Genomic DNA, 17897 nt, shown 5'->3' on the forward strand with positions numbered 1-17897 from the left:
GAGATATAAAAAGCAGAAAGTTTTTTTAATCAACACAGTATTTGGTCAGCTCATCAGTTGGAACTGAAACTGATGATTATAAATGACAATAAATCTTTGTCCTGTCGATAACAAACCTGATTCATGTTAACATGTTCTCTCAACCACAGAGAGAGAAACTCAACAAGACAAACAGATAACTGTGAATAAGTTCAAGGTCTCAGACAACACAAATATTAGATCACTTTTTTATGAGGCAGGTCCAGTCAGTGGAGCCAACAGTCCTTTTGTTCCTTTAGGTCAGTAGAGGATAACCTTCATCAGCTTTTATTGGGATTAGTCATTTAATTATAATTAGCTAAAGCAATGAAATATCTGTATCATAGCATTCCTGAGTGCAAAGAGACACTTAATTCTCATTTTAGAAACTGGAACCAGTCATGTTTTGGTCATGTCTTGATGAATGAGTTTCAAACTGTAAAAAACTTTATATTATTATTTCTCTTATTAACTTGACTAATTAATTAATCAAGTTAACATATAACCAATATCAAGTTATATTATGGGAATGTCACAGTGTTGTGTAGTCTACTACAGAAGTGGTTCTGTTGCTAGGAATGATTTTAGCTTAAACTGGTTCAAATTGTGCTTTGTCTCATAAAAAAAAATATTGTAGAGCTTTTAAAAATGAGCTTAACTGTGCTAGTTGTCATTGCATGAAGAAAACTACAGTGACCGACATCTCACACAAGCACATTAATGGAAAACACAGGTACGGATGCTTGGAGCACCCAAAAAGGAAGAACACAAACATCTTAGCTCTTTCAGGGTGCTTCCAGCACCTGTACTGGAACACCTCAGATAGACAACCACTACATTTTAAAGTAACTCTGCTCGTTTCATTGTCAACATCTGCTAACTCCCTTCCGCTGTGGTTTTGTTTTTGTTGCGTGGCTTCTGTAGTTGTGTTTAGGCTTTTACGTTTGTGTTATCCATTAATGTGTTCGTGTAAGACTTCCCAGCCACAGTAGAAAGCAGCAGAGTGGTTCATCAAACTGCCTTTACCAAGGCAGACAAAATAAACTGTACTGTACCTCTATGTACATACAGCAGTGATGAGAACACATGAGAGCTGTATTCAAATGACAGTATGTATGTTAAGAATAGGTGTTGTGAGTTCTTGATATGAATAAAACACACACATACCTGTTTTTCTTGCCACCCCATTTCAATAGGTGTACATAATGTTCCCTAATCCCTCCCTCTCGCCCTCCTCCTCTCTAAAACACTCCAGGAATCAGCCGATAAGGCACAGCATCTGTGTAGCGTTTCCAGTCCTTGCCGTACTTGCTGCTGCAGCGGTGCTCGTCACGCACACAGCGGTGCACTAGCAGGATGGTCATGTAAACGATGTAGAAGTAGGGCAGAATGTGGCTAAAGCCACAGGCAGCACAGTAGGCCAGAGAGCCCATCAGGTCGCCTGTGTAGTTTAAGTGCCGGGCCACGCCCCAGAAGCCAGAGGTCAGGAGCTTGCTGTGGTGAAGGCCACCGTCTGCGGAGTAGTATGAGCACTCGATGTACGTTGGCTTGCGCCCCCAGATGGAGCAGGTTCCCTCTGTGCGGCGGAACAGGTCCTTCTGGTGGTTGGTGGAGCGGAAGATGTAATACCCGACAAGGCCCAGCAGGAGGACAGCCAGGGCATGGGTGTTAGAAAGCTGGACTGGGTGGTACACCAGGTACAGACCCTGGAGAGACAGAAACACATGTATTTACACTCATTATTGCTTAATTCATCTATAATGTGTGATGTAAACTACATGCATAAATGTACTTTTGTGTAGATGCTTAAATTTAAAGGCTCGGGTGGATACACAAGATTCAACTTCGATTCAACTACAAATCAACACTAAAGTTTTGCATTGTGATATCATCTCACTCTTAAATAACCTGTTTCCCTGATATCAGACAGGTATTTACACAAGATGCAGCTGAGAATCACTAAACATGTGACATCAGTGTTATAACTGTGTCTGTGTTAACAAATGTAGTGTATGGTTGTTACCTGCAGTGTGTAGAGGTATGGTAGCCACACACAGTCTCCCCAGCCCAGATACCATCCAAAGTGGTCATGGCAGATGTCAATGGTTTTCAGGTACCAAGCCTCGTTCCAGAAGAAATCCAACACATAAATGGCCTACGAGAAAACACAGACAACACCATAATAAAGTTAGTATGAACTGACTAGTCTACTGACTAACTGAGCAGTGTCCTCCATCTCGATGATCTTCAACATTCAACATTTAGTGGCAAATGTAAGATGAGTTAGGGAGGATAAGCAAACACTCCACACCTAGGTGAGATAACATTACATTATAAACAACTGGTTAATTACACATGATTAAGGTCAAAGACTCAAAGCCAAGATAAGAAGTTAAGATAAAGTTGAGCTCATAGAGTGTATGTACAGATGGGCTTCAATCCAGCTCACTTCTACTCCATGCCTCCTCCATGTTGGTGGATGGGACATGGACCAAACTAAGAAGTCAAAATTGCTGTGAATTTAGGTTGTTCTTATTACACTAATCTATTTTCAAGTGTTTATTTTTTTCTGATAAGTTTGGTTTTAATTAGTTATTTGATGCTATAAAAATGGGGGGGGGAATTAAGATTGACAGCTGAGCCTGATTTGCAATAAGTTGAGCCCATGTATGGGTGAGATGCCTGACACCACTAACCCACTACATGATCACCACTGTGCAGACTGGATTCAAATTACAACCAGCGCAAGATGCCGGCTCCTGTGTCCGGGATTATTTGAGCTACTTTGGTACAATGGGAATAAGTAGAGACACGTCATCCATCATTATCTACAGCCTATGCTTACGTTCATCTTCAGTGTCTTCCATGACAAAGCTTCCACAGGATTATTACAAAAAAGTGGGTTAGACACCTTTATACTAAATATATTTACTAAATATCGTCCTCACTCATCCTTACAGTTTTCTGGAAGCTGGTGAAAGGAGAACTCAGGCAGCAGCTTAAAGATTTGAATGTAGACTTCATGCATCAAGGAGACTAGAAGGTGGAACAATATACAAATGCTAACAGAGTAACATGAGCAATTGTCACCCCCAAGTCTGAAGATGTCTCCCACAGCATCCCCATATATCTTCCTCTACTTGCATCACTCAGTATAAAAGCACATCAATGAATGGCTAGAATTGCTGTCACTCTCTATGTTACATGTAGGTGTTCACATCTTATTGGATAGTTAGCCTAAGGTATGCATTCCTAAATCACGTTGGGTCCTTACGTCTTGCCACTGGTGAGATACACAAAAGAGTTAAAGTTGGTGAGAGTTGAAGTTGATGCCTCTCTGTGTGGGGCATCTGAATTAGATGTGAAAGTCCATGAACGTAGACATGGTCCTTTATCTATAACCTGACCTTAGGTACTGCTTGGAGAGAAGGGAGTGTGTGTGGAATTAGACAGGATGGACAAAAATTCCTCAACACTTACCTGCAGTACATTGACCAGAATCATAGAGTTGGTGACTTGGCCGTACAGCTCTTGCTGCTTGGCCATGTAGGACAGATTGATGAGGGTCCAGGCTACAATGCCGGGTCGGCCATTGAAGAACAGCTTGAAGTCAAACCATTTGCCAATGCGTGGGTTGAACTCGATGCCCATCATGTAGTTGTAGAATATGTTCCCTGTGAACTTGCTGTCAAAGTACAAAGTAAACAGGGAGGAAGACAAGTGGATAAAGTTATGTATCAATGCAAACTAGTTTAACGATGAGTTTAAAGATTTTATAAAGTATTGAGAAGACATAGATTTTAATTTTACTGTTGTGAGTGCTGGAGTCATCCTGCCCTATCAGCATCAATACTCACCAGTCCTGAGAGTTGGTGGGGAAGAAGTGGGCCTTTACGAAAGCAAAGGTAGAAACAGCATAGCCCAGTATGTTGGCACACCACATCAGAGGGATCCAGTTGTCGAAGATGATGGTGGGAGAAAACCAATGGAGATAGTGGGCATTGGCAATCCACAGGACATGAGTGATCAGCCAGCACTGCAGCCCATTGATCTCATACTTGTTGATCAGGCCTAGGAAACAACACAGGAAGGTGGATTTTTAGGAGGTATTAGCTATACACTACTATTATAATGAATGTCAATCATGTATTTTTAATTAAGAATTGTTTTATGACAACAATATTTGATCAGATGCTCCAAAGCACTAAATCAGATGGCTTTAATACTCTAGGTCTCAACTAAGAAGGTATGTTTTCATTGCCATTTGTTTATCATCCTCTCTTCTCGGGCTGCAAAATTTGTAAAGTTTGAAAAAGTCATATTGTGATTATCGTGGACAATATTTCGATTTGCAATATAATAAGCAACTGGTATTTTGAGTATGAGTGAAAATCCACAGATAACTCATCTTTTTTTTTAAATATATTTCTTGAGCATAGTAACTTATAACCTTGTAAAAAAAAGTTCTCAAATAAATAAACGTCTACATGTCATGTGGGTGCATTATGAGGAGGCTGCACATAAATGTAGAATACAGGCGTTGTAGTTTTCGCATCGCTACAACTCTGCCAATAAGACTCCTCATCCATCCGAGTGCTGAGACCGAATGAACAGAAATACTATGATGAGAGTTCTCTACTGCTCTAGAGACAGCAGATACTGTAATGACTCTAATGTAACTTAGCACAGACACTTGTGCCCTCATTCATTACAACAGATATTCATTTTTAATGGAGACAGTGTTGTATTGTGGGTTATATGTTGCGAACTTATCTTGCTCGGCCAGCGAGTATTTTAATACTTAATACTCTATAGTAAGTCTACCAGAGTTCATCCGCCTTTAAAGAGTTTGTTTTATCCCGTTACACCTGCAGTCACGGAATGCTGCTGTCACGTCTCAGAAGAAATCAATTCACGAGGAGTGAAAACGAGTTCTTCGCTTCTCCTGACGTCTTTACTGCAGAAATGAACCGGACTGCAGAAAATCTGTCAAACTACGTCTGTCACAAGTTATGAGCTCAGAAAGTCTGAAATCACAGATTTTTATATTTGTAGAGAATGTCTGTTCATAACAGTGCCGGGCAAATTCAGGATATTTTTGCACTGTCTTTAACATGGCAAGTGAGGTTTTTATCCCTGACAGACGTATGCACTCTCCAAGCCTCCCTCCAGTTAAAACATATGTTGGACTGATTAGCATGGTTTGTGTGTTTATTACCAGCAGGAGTTCGTGCTCCATCCTGCACTCCACCAACATAGCCAGGAATAAACTTATGGACAACATCAGGAACACACATGTACAGGATCACCTGATGGACAAACAGAACTTGTTTTAGCTGATTTGCATTTTCTGCATTTTGGTTACAGCAAGGTCCACTCTGTGTCTTTTCACTGCCATGCATTGCCTATTTATTCTTTCCTACTTTGAGTTCACTCCTGTCTCTTACCTGGAAGCCCACCCAGATTGCATATATCTTGGCAGCTGTCCAGCTGAAGGAGGATGCGTGGGCCCACATGGAGAGCAAGGTGGTCTCTTTATTGTACAGATCAACAAGAGGCTGGCTGATGGAGCACTGGTACTGATCACACGCCATCACAAAGTAAAAGACAATGAAGGGGGCAAAGCAAAGGAGGCCGATCACGGCAATCAGGGAAAACCAGTCCACCTCCCTGAGGACGAGTCACAGAACAACAAACAAATACAGTATAAAGACAATGTACTGAACAAATGAGTGCAACATTTCAGTTTGAATCCATCACACAAAAACACATCTCTAAGTGTTCGGTAGGCACTGTGTATTAAACAGAACTTTGTTACACCGGACAATTCGGACCTTTTTGACTGTCATAGCAAGAAAAGCATGAGAGTATTACAAATAACATTTACCTACCAGCATGCTGCACAATATAGTCCTGAGATAATGTTAGTACATCTCTGTTGCCAGGAAAAACAACAAAACAACCAGCTTTAAGTGAAAACGCTATTCAGTGATAGACAGAGATACAGCACACTTCTATGCTTCTAACTACTCTTTGATGAAGTACATTAATATTGGTTTTAAAATCACATTTATTATCACATAAATTAAATATTTTTTACTTTGTTCATAACACCGTTTTAAGCCATCTTGGATTGTTTGAAGCTTACGTAGAGTCAACAGATTGGAATGTCACGATTTCATGACAATCATATATATTTTTGAAAGGTTTACACCCTCCAATCAAAGGTGGAGGTATGGTTTTAAGTCTATGTTAAAACCAAGCCCCTAAACCACTAAATCATCTACCGCTCAGAGACGTCCCCCATCCTCTCGTGCCCCTCCATGTCCTAAGAAACGGTTTCTTTAGCCGCAGCTGTCTACGGACACACTGTTTGTTTGACCCACTGGCTAATACAGCTGCCTGTGCCAGTGGGTCATACGGCTCAAGACCACTGTGCTCCTCAGACATGTTTTAGCTCTGGCTGTCTCAACACCAGCCGGCTGTGTGGTTCAAACCACTTGGGATGGAAGTGGTGTTAGGCATCAGGAAACTTAGTTAACATAGGTTACAATTTAAACTGCAAAGACAAGCATTCAGGTTAATAATAAGAGAGATTAAGAAAAAATAAACTGAGTGAGTGAGAATAACAATGTTACAATCCTTATAATATTTAGAATAAAATTTCTTCCAGTACTTTTTGCCCATTTTCAGCACATTATTACAATATCATGATCATTCTGATTGCTATCATCATCTCAGTTGCTGTAATCATGATATGAAATTTGCATACAGTTTCATTAGCGGTCTACCTTTAAGCTCATCTCTTGCCTGTCATACCCATACAGATATGTATAGCAGCATGTACTGTATTTGGTTATGTCAGTGTTTGTCGGTCAGTCCTTCATAAATCAACAGCTACAGAATGACTCCTCTGAAGGTTTGTGCAGATGTTCAGGTTCCTCTCATTTTCACATATCCTGTGGAAATTCCACAACATTTACTTGAGATTGGCACAAATCTTTAAGGTATTCATGAATCCCGATGAGTTTTGTGACGCTTTATACTTGGTGTGAACCCTTTGGCTGATGCATTTTTGATGGGAAACCAGCCCTATAGCAGCCTGTGTCATATCAACTCACCATGCTCTCCCCCACTGTGCTGGCTGCTCCTCCTCTTCAGATGTTTTCCCATTGGCACTTGGCTGAGCTCGCCTCCTGGTGGCCTCCATGGCCATTGCACCGTTCATCTCTGGTGAAGGACAAAATTATCAGGTTGAGTCAGTTATGCAGTGACACACTGCACTTTGTACACAAAAGCAGCTTGACCTGGCTCATTTATACAACTGAATCTGGACAGACTGATACCACCATATATACCATTTATTAACTAAAATACATGTAATCATATATACTTGCACACACTCCCATATTAATATATAATGCAAACGGGTTGTTCTCTTCATCTGCATATCATGAATATGTGAAGACTCTCAAGTCATGTTCAGTATTTGCTGTTTGAAGAAATACAAGCCCGTCCAGTTGCCTGTGTACACATGCACTACTACATCTCCTCAGGTTGTCTGAACGTGCAGACCCTATTCTTCTGCAGCAACATCCGCCTCTTGTCCAACATGTCCATATGCAGCCTGGTTGTTTTTTTCCAGCAGCAGATATAACAAGAGGAGAAGAAGAGGAGGAAGAGGAGGAGGAGGAGGGAGCAACCCGCTGAGTTGAGCTTCAGTTAAATAAATATGTACATGTTCAACAGCGTGACTTTTGGCACCGTTTCACTTTCTAAATGTCCGTGAACTAACCACCAGGAACAGAACGAGCGACACCCTCTGTTTGCTGCAACATAACAGTGTCTCCACATAATACTAATACTAATAATACGTTACATGTATTACATGTTGTATGTGCAGTATGATGATGTGTGTGTGTACTCACCTGTGAAGTCACACTCGCAGTGGAACAAGCTGCTCGTCTCTTCAGATGCAGCAGTGGATCATCACATAACTGCAGCCTGCACGCTCCGCCCATAACGCCATCATGTATTAGACTTCAACCAATTGCGTGCCGGCAAAGGAGGGCCTGGGGAGCGGTCCCTGGCCTCTGATTGGCTGCGCCTGACTGGAGCCACCTCACAAGGTTGCAGGGTGGATTGAGTGACAGGGAACATTATGAAAGTCCCCACCACCAGTAAAGACAAATAAAATCACCAGGACATTACAACAGATGTGTGTTTGTGGAGTGAAAATCTCTGCACAATCTTTTAAAATCCTGCTCAAATATCATTCAATTTAAGAAAATCAGTTTCAACTTATTGAGTCATATTAATGTTATGCCTATAAATGTGTAATTGATTGTTTATGTGATTTGTGAAAAGAAAGGAAATAAAAAAAGGGACGAAAAGAGCAGGTCATGTAATATTAGAGCTTTCTTTATTTATGAAATGTTTATATGTATGTGTGTAAGTTTATTGTTCTATTTTGATTTGTTTTGTTTTTTAATTAGACTGAAATGATTTAAATGAACTCAAACTAATCTAAAATAAAATAAAATCAGATTCATTTTAAATTAAATATCTACTTTTGGTTACCTCTAGTACTACTGCTACTACTACTACTACTACTACTAATGATAATAATAATACATTGTTGTTAATATCAGTAAAATGCACAAACAACCAAAGAAACTAACTGCCATCTTTTACTATTCACTTCAATGGCCAGAAATCAAGAAAACAACATCATATGTATGTGTGTGTGTTTAGGAAGAAAACACTTGGATAAAAAAGTAACATCTAACTTATTTGAGAAATGTTTAGAGGGATGTTCAGGCCAACTTAAACTAGAAACACACAATATCAACAAGTGGATTCATGACCCGGAGCACATATCTCTAACACAAAGCACAAAAAGGTCAGCGTGAGGCCCAGTGGTACTTTCCCTCATGGTGCTCCGTGAGTTCTGATGCAGGATTAGATCAGTCCACAGAGGACACTGAATGAAATGAAAGTTATATTTTGTCATGGGTGGATGAGCAGTTATTTACTCTTTGTTTGTTTCCCAATACTTTTTCATTCTGCACCACTCTGATAACAAATGCTGCAGGTACCGAACATCTAGTGATTGGTCCTGTTTATAGGTGCATGTACTTAAGCTAACCACTAGAGGGTAGCACTGTAACAGAACTAGGTGCTTGCATAACAGTTTTTTAAAAACCGCTGCACAAGTGAAGTGACAAAAGTTAAATTCCAGCACCAGCTCTTCACATGGGGGGATGTGCACAGAATCTGCTCCTCGTGAACTGTATGTTTACAGCAAGGTAAACAAGGTGTCTTTCAAAGTCCTCCAGAAGAGAAGGACATTTTTTCTGCCAGCTTCTTATTTGAAAAATTCTGTTTCTCCATGACATAAATTCCCTTTCAGAAACAGTTTTAATAAAGTCTTGCATATTGTTTTCTGACATACTCAAATACACAAATTATTTTAAACACATGTTTGTGCCTGGCTAGAATCATATTTGCAGGAAAGTGGGCAACGTGATATTCAACCTGAGTGGGATCCTAATTTCAAGTACACTTTAAATGATCTCATGAATATTCTGCCAATTACATTCCAGTCTACATGAAACAACAAGTTATTGTGTTTTGAAGAGATGGATTCTTGCAGCAAAGCTTTAGAAAAAAAACTAAGTGCAGAATAAAACCACCATTGGGATATAAAAATAAACCACCACCAATGTTTAAATATTATTTAATTGTTTAATATAACATAAAAGGTCTTGTACATAATGAAAAGAAACAGGTGTTATTGTGAAGATATCAACCTTCCATTTAGAGAAATTCTGGACATTTGAGAAAACCTACACTGTTGCTTTTACTCTTGTTGGAACAACTGTGTTGTGTTGACTACCATCTAAATCTGTACATTCTCAATATGATTTGGACTGAATAATGTAGAATATGTATGTGTGTGTGTGTATGTGTGTACATATTGAGAGTGGCAGTTCTGTTTATTTTTACATCCCCCTTTGGCATGTGTTGAAATATGAACAGTTGATTTGGGGTATTTTCTTTGCACTAAACTGCCTCTAATATCAGGAGCGGGGATAAATTCCTGTCTCATTACTCGTGGCTTTTTGTGCCAAGTTAGACATTCCACCATTGAATTATCCCTTCATGAAATCAACACCAAACTCCTTCTGCTGGAAAAAAAATGTAGCTGTTTAAGTATAACCTACTTGTATATCGAGTAAATCAGTCAAATGAAAGAAGACAGAAGAAATTTGTCCTGATTTCGTTCTTCTCCAGATTTACTGGTTCCCTAAATGAGAGCGCCTCTTCAGCCTCTTCAAGCATCACCCCACATCATCAAATGGCCTCTATCTCTCTCTCTCTGATATTTTCCTTTTATTGCTCTTTAAAAATTCTGCTTTTTCTGTGTTTTAATCTCGTTCCCATTTTCCCTCTGCGATTCTTTGTGTTTTTGTTTTCCACCACTTTTCTCTGTCTGTCTCCACAGTCTCTACTTTGTTCCTCTTCTCCCCTTCCTCTCTCCTACCCTCTTTGATCAGATGCCTTGTTGCTGCGCTGTATCCAGACACTGTGATGTATCTGGGCCAAGCAGCAGACGGCACTGCTATATACAATGCGTCTGAGACAAAGAGGAGATTTTGTGCTGTTGCTACTTTGTGTTACCTTGTGAAACTTGATGTGGAAAAATGCACACATCTGCTCTGAGGGAGCTTGTTTTAATGAGTTTTGTTAATCTGGTTTCAGGATTCAAGTAGATGGTTCAGATTGTAATCCTCCTCCATATGAATCACATCAAGGTGCCTGGAAAGAGGAACTCACACAAATGTCTGAGTTCATTTTCACTGCTTGCGTTTAAAATGCGTCACTTTTTTAAAATCAAAAACAATAAACTGGATTAAAACAGAAAATGGTTAAGAATGTATTGGCATTAAGTAAAACACATTACCGTCCAGACACAATAAGACATACATAATTAATATAGAGGTCATTAAAAACACTGACATTGCGTGTGCATGTGTGTATGAAGTGTAAAATGAACAGTACCTATTCACTCAAGTGAAATCTGGCATCATGAGTTTAATGAAACAGTGACAGTAGCAGACAGTGATTTATGATTCAATAAAAATTGCATTTCATGGCTTGGATGATTAATTTACCTCATATCCATGATAACCTGATGTAACTCTCTCTCCCATTGTTTCCCTCACTGTACAAATTTAGATTCACACATAGAGGTGCCTTCAGAACAGATGTTTGGATCTTTCATAACCTGAAAAATACAGGTAAAAATACATTTATAGTTTACAGACGTGTGTTTTATTGATTAATTTGATTCATTGTCTCTTGCATTAACTTGTTTGGTTGGTTGGATGGTTGGTAGGTATGTTTGTAATTAAGATAATACAAAAATAACTAACGGGACTTCCACAAAAATTGGTATAAGGATGTGGTATGGGTCAAAGAAGAAGTCATACAAATTTTGGTGCAGATCCGGATCAGGGGGCAGATCCAGGACTTTTTTGTTTGACATTGTGAGAGGGCATTTTTCAACATTTTAATAGTCAATATAAGGGGACTGTTGGGCCTTGGTGTCAGTAAGCGTATGGCGCTGCACAGAATTATGTCACACGGGCTCAATCTGATGCTACGTATTTAATAAATGTTTTTGTGCAATATTCAAAAACATTTCTGCTTCTTCTGCTGCCTTCTGTGATACACATGATTCTCGCTGTCTGACTTCCTCACGCCATATTTCCCCATGACTCTACCATTGCATTCGCTGCATGTGTGGTGACCATAGACTGTGACACTGACGATGGCGATTTACTGACACTACTACCTAAAAATGACACTAGCACTGAAAAGCACTGTGCAAATTTTAACTGAAATTTGGTACATGACCATATTCAGGTAACATGTTAAGCTTGTACAACCAGGGCTTCATCTACTTGGATGTTCCCATATCTGACGACAGCTGCATTACAGTGCCCCCACTTGAAGGCTTCATCATGAACCGTGTACAAGGCAATTACTTTGAAACGCTTCTCTACAAAATCTTTGTGTCGATTGATGAGCAGACAAATGTATCAGGCTGGCAAACGTGTTGGAGATTGACTTGGATTTAGTGAAGGTCTGCAGCTGCTTGGCATTGGGAGAAACCAGTACATTGACCTGATGAACCAGTGCAGGTCATCCAAAAAATGTTTCCGCAGGAGATAGGCACGGGACCTGTTAGCAGCCAAACCAATGGGGATGTCTGTGGAGCCCTGGTTGGTTGGTTCACCAAGGAAAATATCAGGATCTGTTCTCCAGCAGAGAAGAAAGCAATCGATAAGTTAATAGATTCTGGTCCTTTGCTGGCCGGGTCGCTGGAGTACAACGTTGTGTTAAGCTGGTTGGATAGCTAGCGTCATCAGCTAGCAAGACCTTCACAGTGAAAAGACGGCATTACAACCAGCTGTTGAGACGAAGACATCAGGCATCCAGGTGCTGGACTGAAAAAATGTGAGATCAGAGAGAATAAGAAATCAGTAGACTCAAACAAACATTGTCCCCTCCATAAAAAACCTCATCCTTTAAAAAAATGCAGAGGCTTAAGAGAGAAGAGTCTAGAGGAACGCAAACAGGTTTTAAAGGAACATTCCTTCTGCTTCCGCTGCTGCTCTTCTACGGATCATCTCGCCAGGAACTGCTCAGCTGAGGTCAAATGTATGGAATATGGGAGCACCGGTTAAGTGACAGAGCTCCACCAAGGACAATGTGTCTGGAAACCTAAGCCGTCCCCTCCCGCTTCAGAGCATGGCAGGGAGGTGCACACAAGTGTGTGGTGAAGGAGTAAGCTCAAGAACATGCTCTAAGATATGCCTTTGTGGCATTCAACCTTGCCACGGGGGTCTCCCATACACAGCCAGAGACGGAAGTGTTGCTTCTAAATATTCTTTATTAAATGACCAAACATAAACCAAAACATAAAGCAGACTGGCTTTGCAGCTCAGTCCGGGCGTCTCTCCAGTGTCTCAGTCTCTCCAGTGTCTCAGTCTCTCCAGTGTCTCAGTCTCTGAGTTCCTCCTGAGTTCTTCCTTGAGGCAGCGCAGACGCTGCCTTTTAAGCACGAGGACCAATCAGCTAACAGCTCTCACCTGCGCTGATTGATCCTCTATGAGCAGGTGAGGGTCCTCTCCCAGCCCCCTCACCTCCACAGCCTTGTAAGTGTTTTTCCAGCCAGACACAGAGAAGAGGCAGACAAAATGTATGCAATGCTGGATGAGCAAAGCTACTGCTCCTTGGCACTCTCCAAGTTCTTTGAAGTCTTCAAAACCTCAGGGGCCTCTTACCTGTACACATTGAAACCATGTGCTGGACTAAAAGAGACAACCAGGAGGAGAGCCTGTGGGTTCACTGTAGAGTCAGCAGACAAGAGATTACACTTCCCTCTACCCACACTTCTAGAGTGCAACCAAGTTCCCAATAACAGCTCCGAGATACTTACCCCGAGCGCAGCACACTTCTCTGACGTAATACCACCCTTCAATCCGGATGCCAAACATGCTCCTCCTACTGGGCAGAGACATTCTCAGGGTCCATAAGGTCCGTGAACAGATAAGTGGTCCAGGCAACGCACCGTTAGCTCAAAGGCTGGACCGAGGATGGTTTGTTGTTGACGGGTTGTTGTGTTGTTGTTAAGAAGCTTTGTTGACCGTGAGTTTTATGTTGATGATGCTCTAAAATCCTTCGACACTAAGGAAAAAGCCGTCAGTGTACTCCGAGTGTATACCGAAAATGCTTGCAGCTTCTGGCCTCAGGTTGCACAAGATTGCATTAAATTGAGGCATTCCCACTTGAGGATCACCCCAATGATGTGGAATACCTAGACCTCTTTGCTGATGAGCTACCCAATCAACGTAGCCTTGGGTTGTCCTGAAACATTCGCACAGATGCTTTCACGTTCCAGATCGCAGGTGATCAGAAGCCGTTTACCCGCAGAGGAGTATTGTCTATGGTAAACAGTCTATATAACCCCCTTGGGTTCCTTGCACCAGTCTCTGTGCGTGGAAGGCTGATACTCACAGGGCTAACCATGCAAGCAGAAGACTGGGACTCACCACTGCCTAATGAAATGGAAATTGACGGGACTAGGTGGAAAGAGTCACTCCCAGATTTACAGGAACTCCAGATACCCCGCCCTTATCTATCTTTTTCTACTGTAAGTGCAAAAACAAAAGAACTCTGTGTCTTCGCAGACTTCTTTTGTTTTTGCACCTGCAGTACATTGCATTAAGGTGACCAGCCATGCAGGACAAACTGAGGTCAGCTTTGTCTTCGGAAAAACAAAGTTGGCTCCCCATCCTGGACTTACAATCCCAGGACTCTAACTGTGTGCGGCTGTACTCGCAGTCGAGATCGCTGAGCGATAGTTGCGGAAATGGATGTAGCATTCGAAAACATCACATACTACACGGATAGCAAGGTCGTGCTCTTGTTAAATGATGTGGGATCTTTGAAGACCCCAGACAGGGAGTGTTCTGCACCTCATTTACAGTATGTGTTCTGTTAAACTATGTGACAGCACCACGTTGTGGTAGATGACCATATTCAGGCAAAGTGTTTTGCTTCACAGGACTCTAGGTGTAAATCCCTCCGGTATAGTTCACGGTTAGTTTTTATTTGTGTTATTTACAGACAGCTCTTTGTATTAGGTGTGAAAGTTAACATCCTCGCCCCAGAGTGTCAAGCTGGTTGGATAGCTAGCGTCATCAGCTAGCAAGACCTTCACAGCTATTGTAGTTAGGACAGTAATGTACTGAATGTACAGTTCGAAATAAGAAGTGAAAACTGTCTGCATCCCACTTTATTACTTCTGCCAAGAACGTCATGTATTCCACCCTGCCCATTTATTTGTTTGTTGTAGGATCAGGATACCGCAAAAACTACAGAGTGAATTTCCACAAAAGTAAAATTTTAAACTGTGTGATTATAGGGATGAGAATATGTTGAACAGAAAGAGCAGCCAGCAGCACAAAGGTCCTGGCTGATGATTACATGAGTTATATACGAATTATGGTACATTGTTTTAAATATAAACAGCCTGATTATTTTGAGTATTTCTTATTGGGACATTGTCACAAATATGCAGTTCATGAGTTCTTTAACCAGGTTCATATAAAACAATATGGCATTATCATGTGCAGGTAGGTCTGTCTTCTGTGTGTGTGCATATTTTTGTGTGATCAATATAAAAGGAGCTGGCAGTGGTTGTGCGAATGCATAGCACATATGTGGGTGGGGGAGCAGGTTGCCTGACAAATCTTACCCTAATCAGCTCCCCTGGGATGGTGTAGCTCTGTCTGTGTGCATAACACTGTGTGTCTGAATCTATGAATATTGTGAGTGTACATGTGTGATTAGGAGTGTGCATGGTTGGTGTGCGACTGTGTGTATTTGCCCCTTTGTCGGTGTTTAAGTGTCCTACGAATACGAGGGTCCGTGCTGTATCAGACACGCAGCGCAAGTTGGCTCTTAAATAATTTACGATAAATGAAAGTGAAAAATTAATGAGGGAGCAAATCCTCTCTTCTGCACCCCCCCTCCTTCTGTCCTGATGTGGATGTCTTTCTCCTCCTCCACTCACCACTTTGTTAGCTTTGTCATCAACATTAAGATTTACAAATCCGTACACTTTTCATTGTCTACTTACTGAAAATTATTTACATTTCTGTGCCTGTTCCCTCACATTTTGATAAAATGTGATGCTGTTCAGTGTTCTCACCTTCTTGGTGATGAGGCCCTAGTGTAAGAGGAGGAATGTGAGAGTTTGATGTGTGGATAAAGAAAATATATGAAGATTTCAGCTGATATGTGTTTTCGGTTGCTTCTCTGGTTGTTGGATTTTTTTAATGTATCATTATACTGTATCATTGTATACTGTATGTACATTTGAAGCCGACTCTGAAAATGTATATTAATCCTACAAAAAGTTTGTAAATTCACAAAAAAGAAAACAGTCATGTGATACATGTGCAGGGTCTCTGACATAAATTGTCATTGATATATTCCACCATAAAGATGTCATCATAATGTATACCATATGATTGGTTAATCTAAATAATCTGCAGATCCCGTATATTCCCTGACTTCATAGTGATGTGAGGATGAGGTAATTCCATCCATCCATCCATCCATCCATTATTTACCACTTATCCTTTAAGGGTAGTTGGGCTGGAGCCAGTCCCAGCTGACATTGGGGCGAGAGAGGTTAATAGGTCGGGAGTCCAACACAGGGCTGATATACAGAGACAAACAACCATTCACATCCAAGGTCAACTTCAAGTCTCCAATCAACCTAACCAAAATGTATATTTTTGGGGGTGCTATAGGAAGAAGCCGGAGTAGTCAGAGAAAACCAATGTAGACATTTTTTTTCAACCTATAAGCTTTAGCTTGTGTCTTTAGTCCCATAGGATGCAGAGATACCTGAAAAAGTAATTCTTCATGGCGTCATTTATCATATTTTATCATTCAATGACTCTCATTATAAGCTGTTATTATCTCTCAAGCCCTATTGTTTGAGGGAGATGTATTTTTCTCTGACCATATTGTGGTTGATATTGACCTTTGACCTTTGATCAGCTCCAAAAGTAAATCATCTGGAGATACTCTCCCACATAACACTCCCACAAGTATTTGTACTGCATGTATGAAAATGTGGGTAGTTTTCAGGATATACATGATAGGAGTGTGGAGGCTAATGTGTGAGAGCACACTGACAGGATGTGAAATGGAAGAAAAACAGGGCACCTCATGGGGCCTGCAGAGAGCTGTCCATATGGGCATCGTGATGAGCCACAGCACTGTGATTTATTCAGAGAAATAAGAAACACAGAGGAGCTTGAAATAGGGCTCACAGTGTTGTTTAAAAAGAAGTGTGTCACATCATCACTGATGAGCTGCTTAAATTTAAAGCTTGATTTGTGTTGCATGTTTGACAGATGAGGCTACATTATGGATGCCTTTTGTTGTCTATGTGGTCTGCGGACTATTCAGGAAGTTTGTCTTAAATAACACAATAAAGTGCATTTACAGTGTTGTACCATGAGAAACAAACCTTTGTCATCCATGTTGCCTTCAATATCTCGATTCTATGAACAGCTAGTACTGAGTCTATAACTGAACCAACTTACCCATTAACATGCTTTTACGCTCTCATCCATCTGAATTGTCATTGGTCGGTTATGCTCATGAGGAGAAGAGAGTTACATCAACTCTCCAGGATTAAATCTGGAAGTTTCTAAAAGCCAGGTCTAAGTTATAACTGTTCTTAGTCAGCTCTAAAGTAATTGACATGATGTCAAAAAATTCAGTGCAACTGCATTTTGTTGCACAACAAAACAGTCTTTGCAAACAGCAGTTTATGTACCAAAGATAAACAAACAACATATCACATCATCTAAAAATGGTCAGCTGACGTGTCTGTGTTAGGATGCTCCGTCAGCTGTGTGTTAAGGCTCAAAGCCTTTTTATACTAAAAATAATATTTCCATTGTTTGGTCTCTTCATTAAGTTTTTATTTTATTAGCCTGTATTTAACCAGGTTAGTGCCATTAAGATTAAACATCTCTTTAACAAGGGAGACCTGGCCAAGAATAGCAGCAACACAGTTTCAAAAGTAAAAGTTATGAACAGACAAACACTTAAATAACAAGATTAAAACTTGATCATCTCAAACACTTAATGACCTGGACACTAGAGATTTTGCCACAGCTGTAAACTTGCTCAAGGTTACTGGGCTTTCAAGCTGAAAATGAGTCTGTAACTTATAGCATTAGGAGCCGAAAACTTAACAATGATACTATAATGTGCTG

At 40.6% G+C, this 17897-nt stretch overlaps 1 protein-coding gene across 1 annotated transcript in view; it reads right to left on the reverse strand.

Annotated features, from left to right (window-relative positions):
• Nucleotides 1-8054, reverse strand: part of dhcr7 (7-dehydrocholesterol reductase) — an 8148-nt gene extending 94 nt beyond the window's left edge. The window contains exons 1-8 of the mRNA XM_034571069.1: nucleotides 7947-8054; nucleotides 7140-7246; nucleotides 5466-5688; nucleotides 5237-5327; nucleotides 3876-4089; nucleotides 3499-3703; nucleotides 2042-2173; nucleotides 1-1724 (exon numbers count right to left, since the gene is read on the reverse strand). The exon at nucleotides 1-1724 is cut by the window's left edge and continues 94 nt beyond it. Of these exons, the coding sequence (XP_034426960.1) occupies nucleotides 1260-1724; nucleotides 2042-2173; nucleotides 3499-3703; nucleotides 3876-4089; nucleotides 5237-5327; nucleotides 5466-5688; nucleotides 7140-7246; nucleotides 7947-8039 (1530 nt within the window). The 5' untranslated portion in view covers nucleotides 8040-8054 and the 3' untranslated portion in view covers nucleotides 1-1259. The remainder of the gene's footprint in view (nucleotides 1725-2041; nucleotides 2174-3498; nucleotides 3704-3875; nucleotides 4090-5236; nucleotides 5328-5465; nucleotides 5689-7139; nucleotides 7247-7946) is intronic.
• Between the last annotated feature and the right edge of the window lie 9843 nt (nucleotides 8055-17897).

The sequence above is a fragment of the Hippoglossus hippoglossus genome, chromosome 3 (assembly GCF_009819705.1).
Source record: "Hippoglossus hippoglossus isolate fHipHip1 chromosome 3, fHipHip1.pri, whole genome shotgun sequence".
NCBI lineage: Eukaryota > Metazoa > Chordata > Actinopteri > Pleuronectiformes > Pleuronectidae > Hippoglossus > Hippoglossus hippoglossus.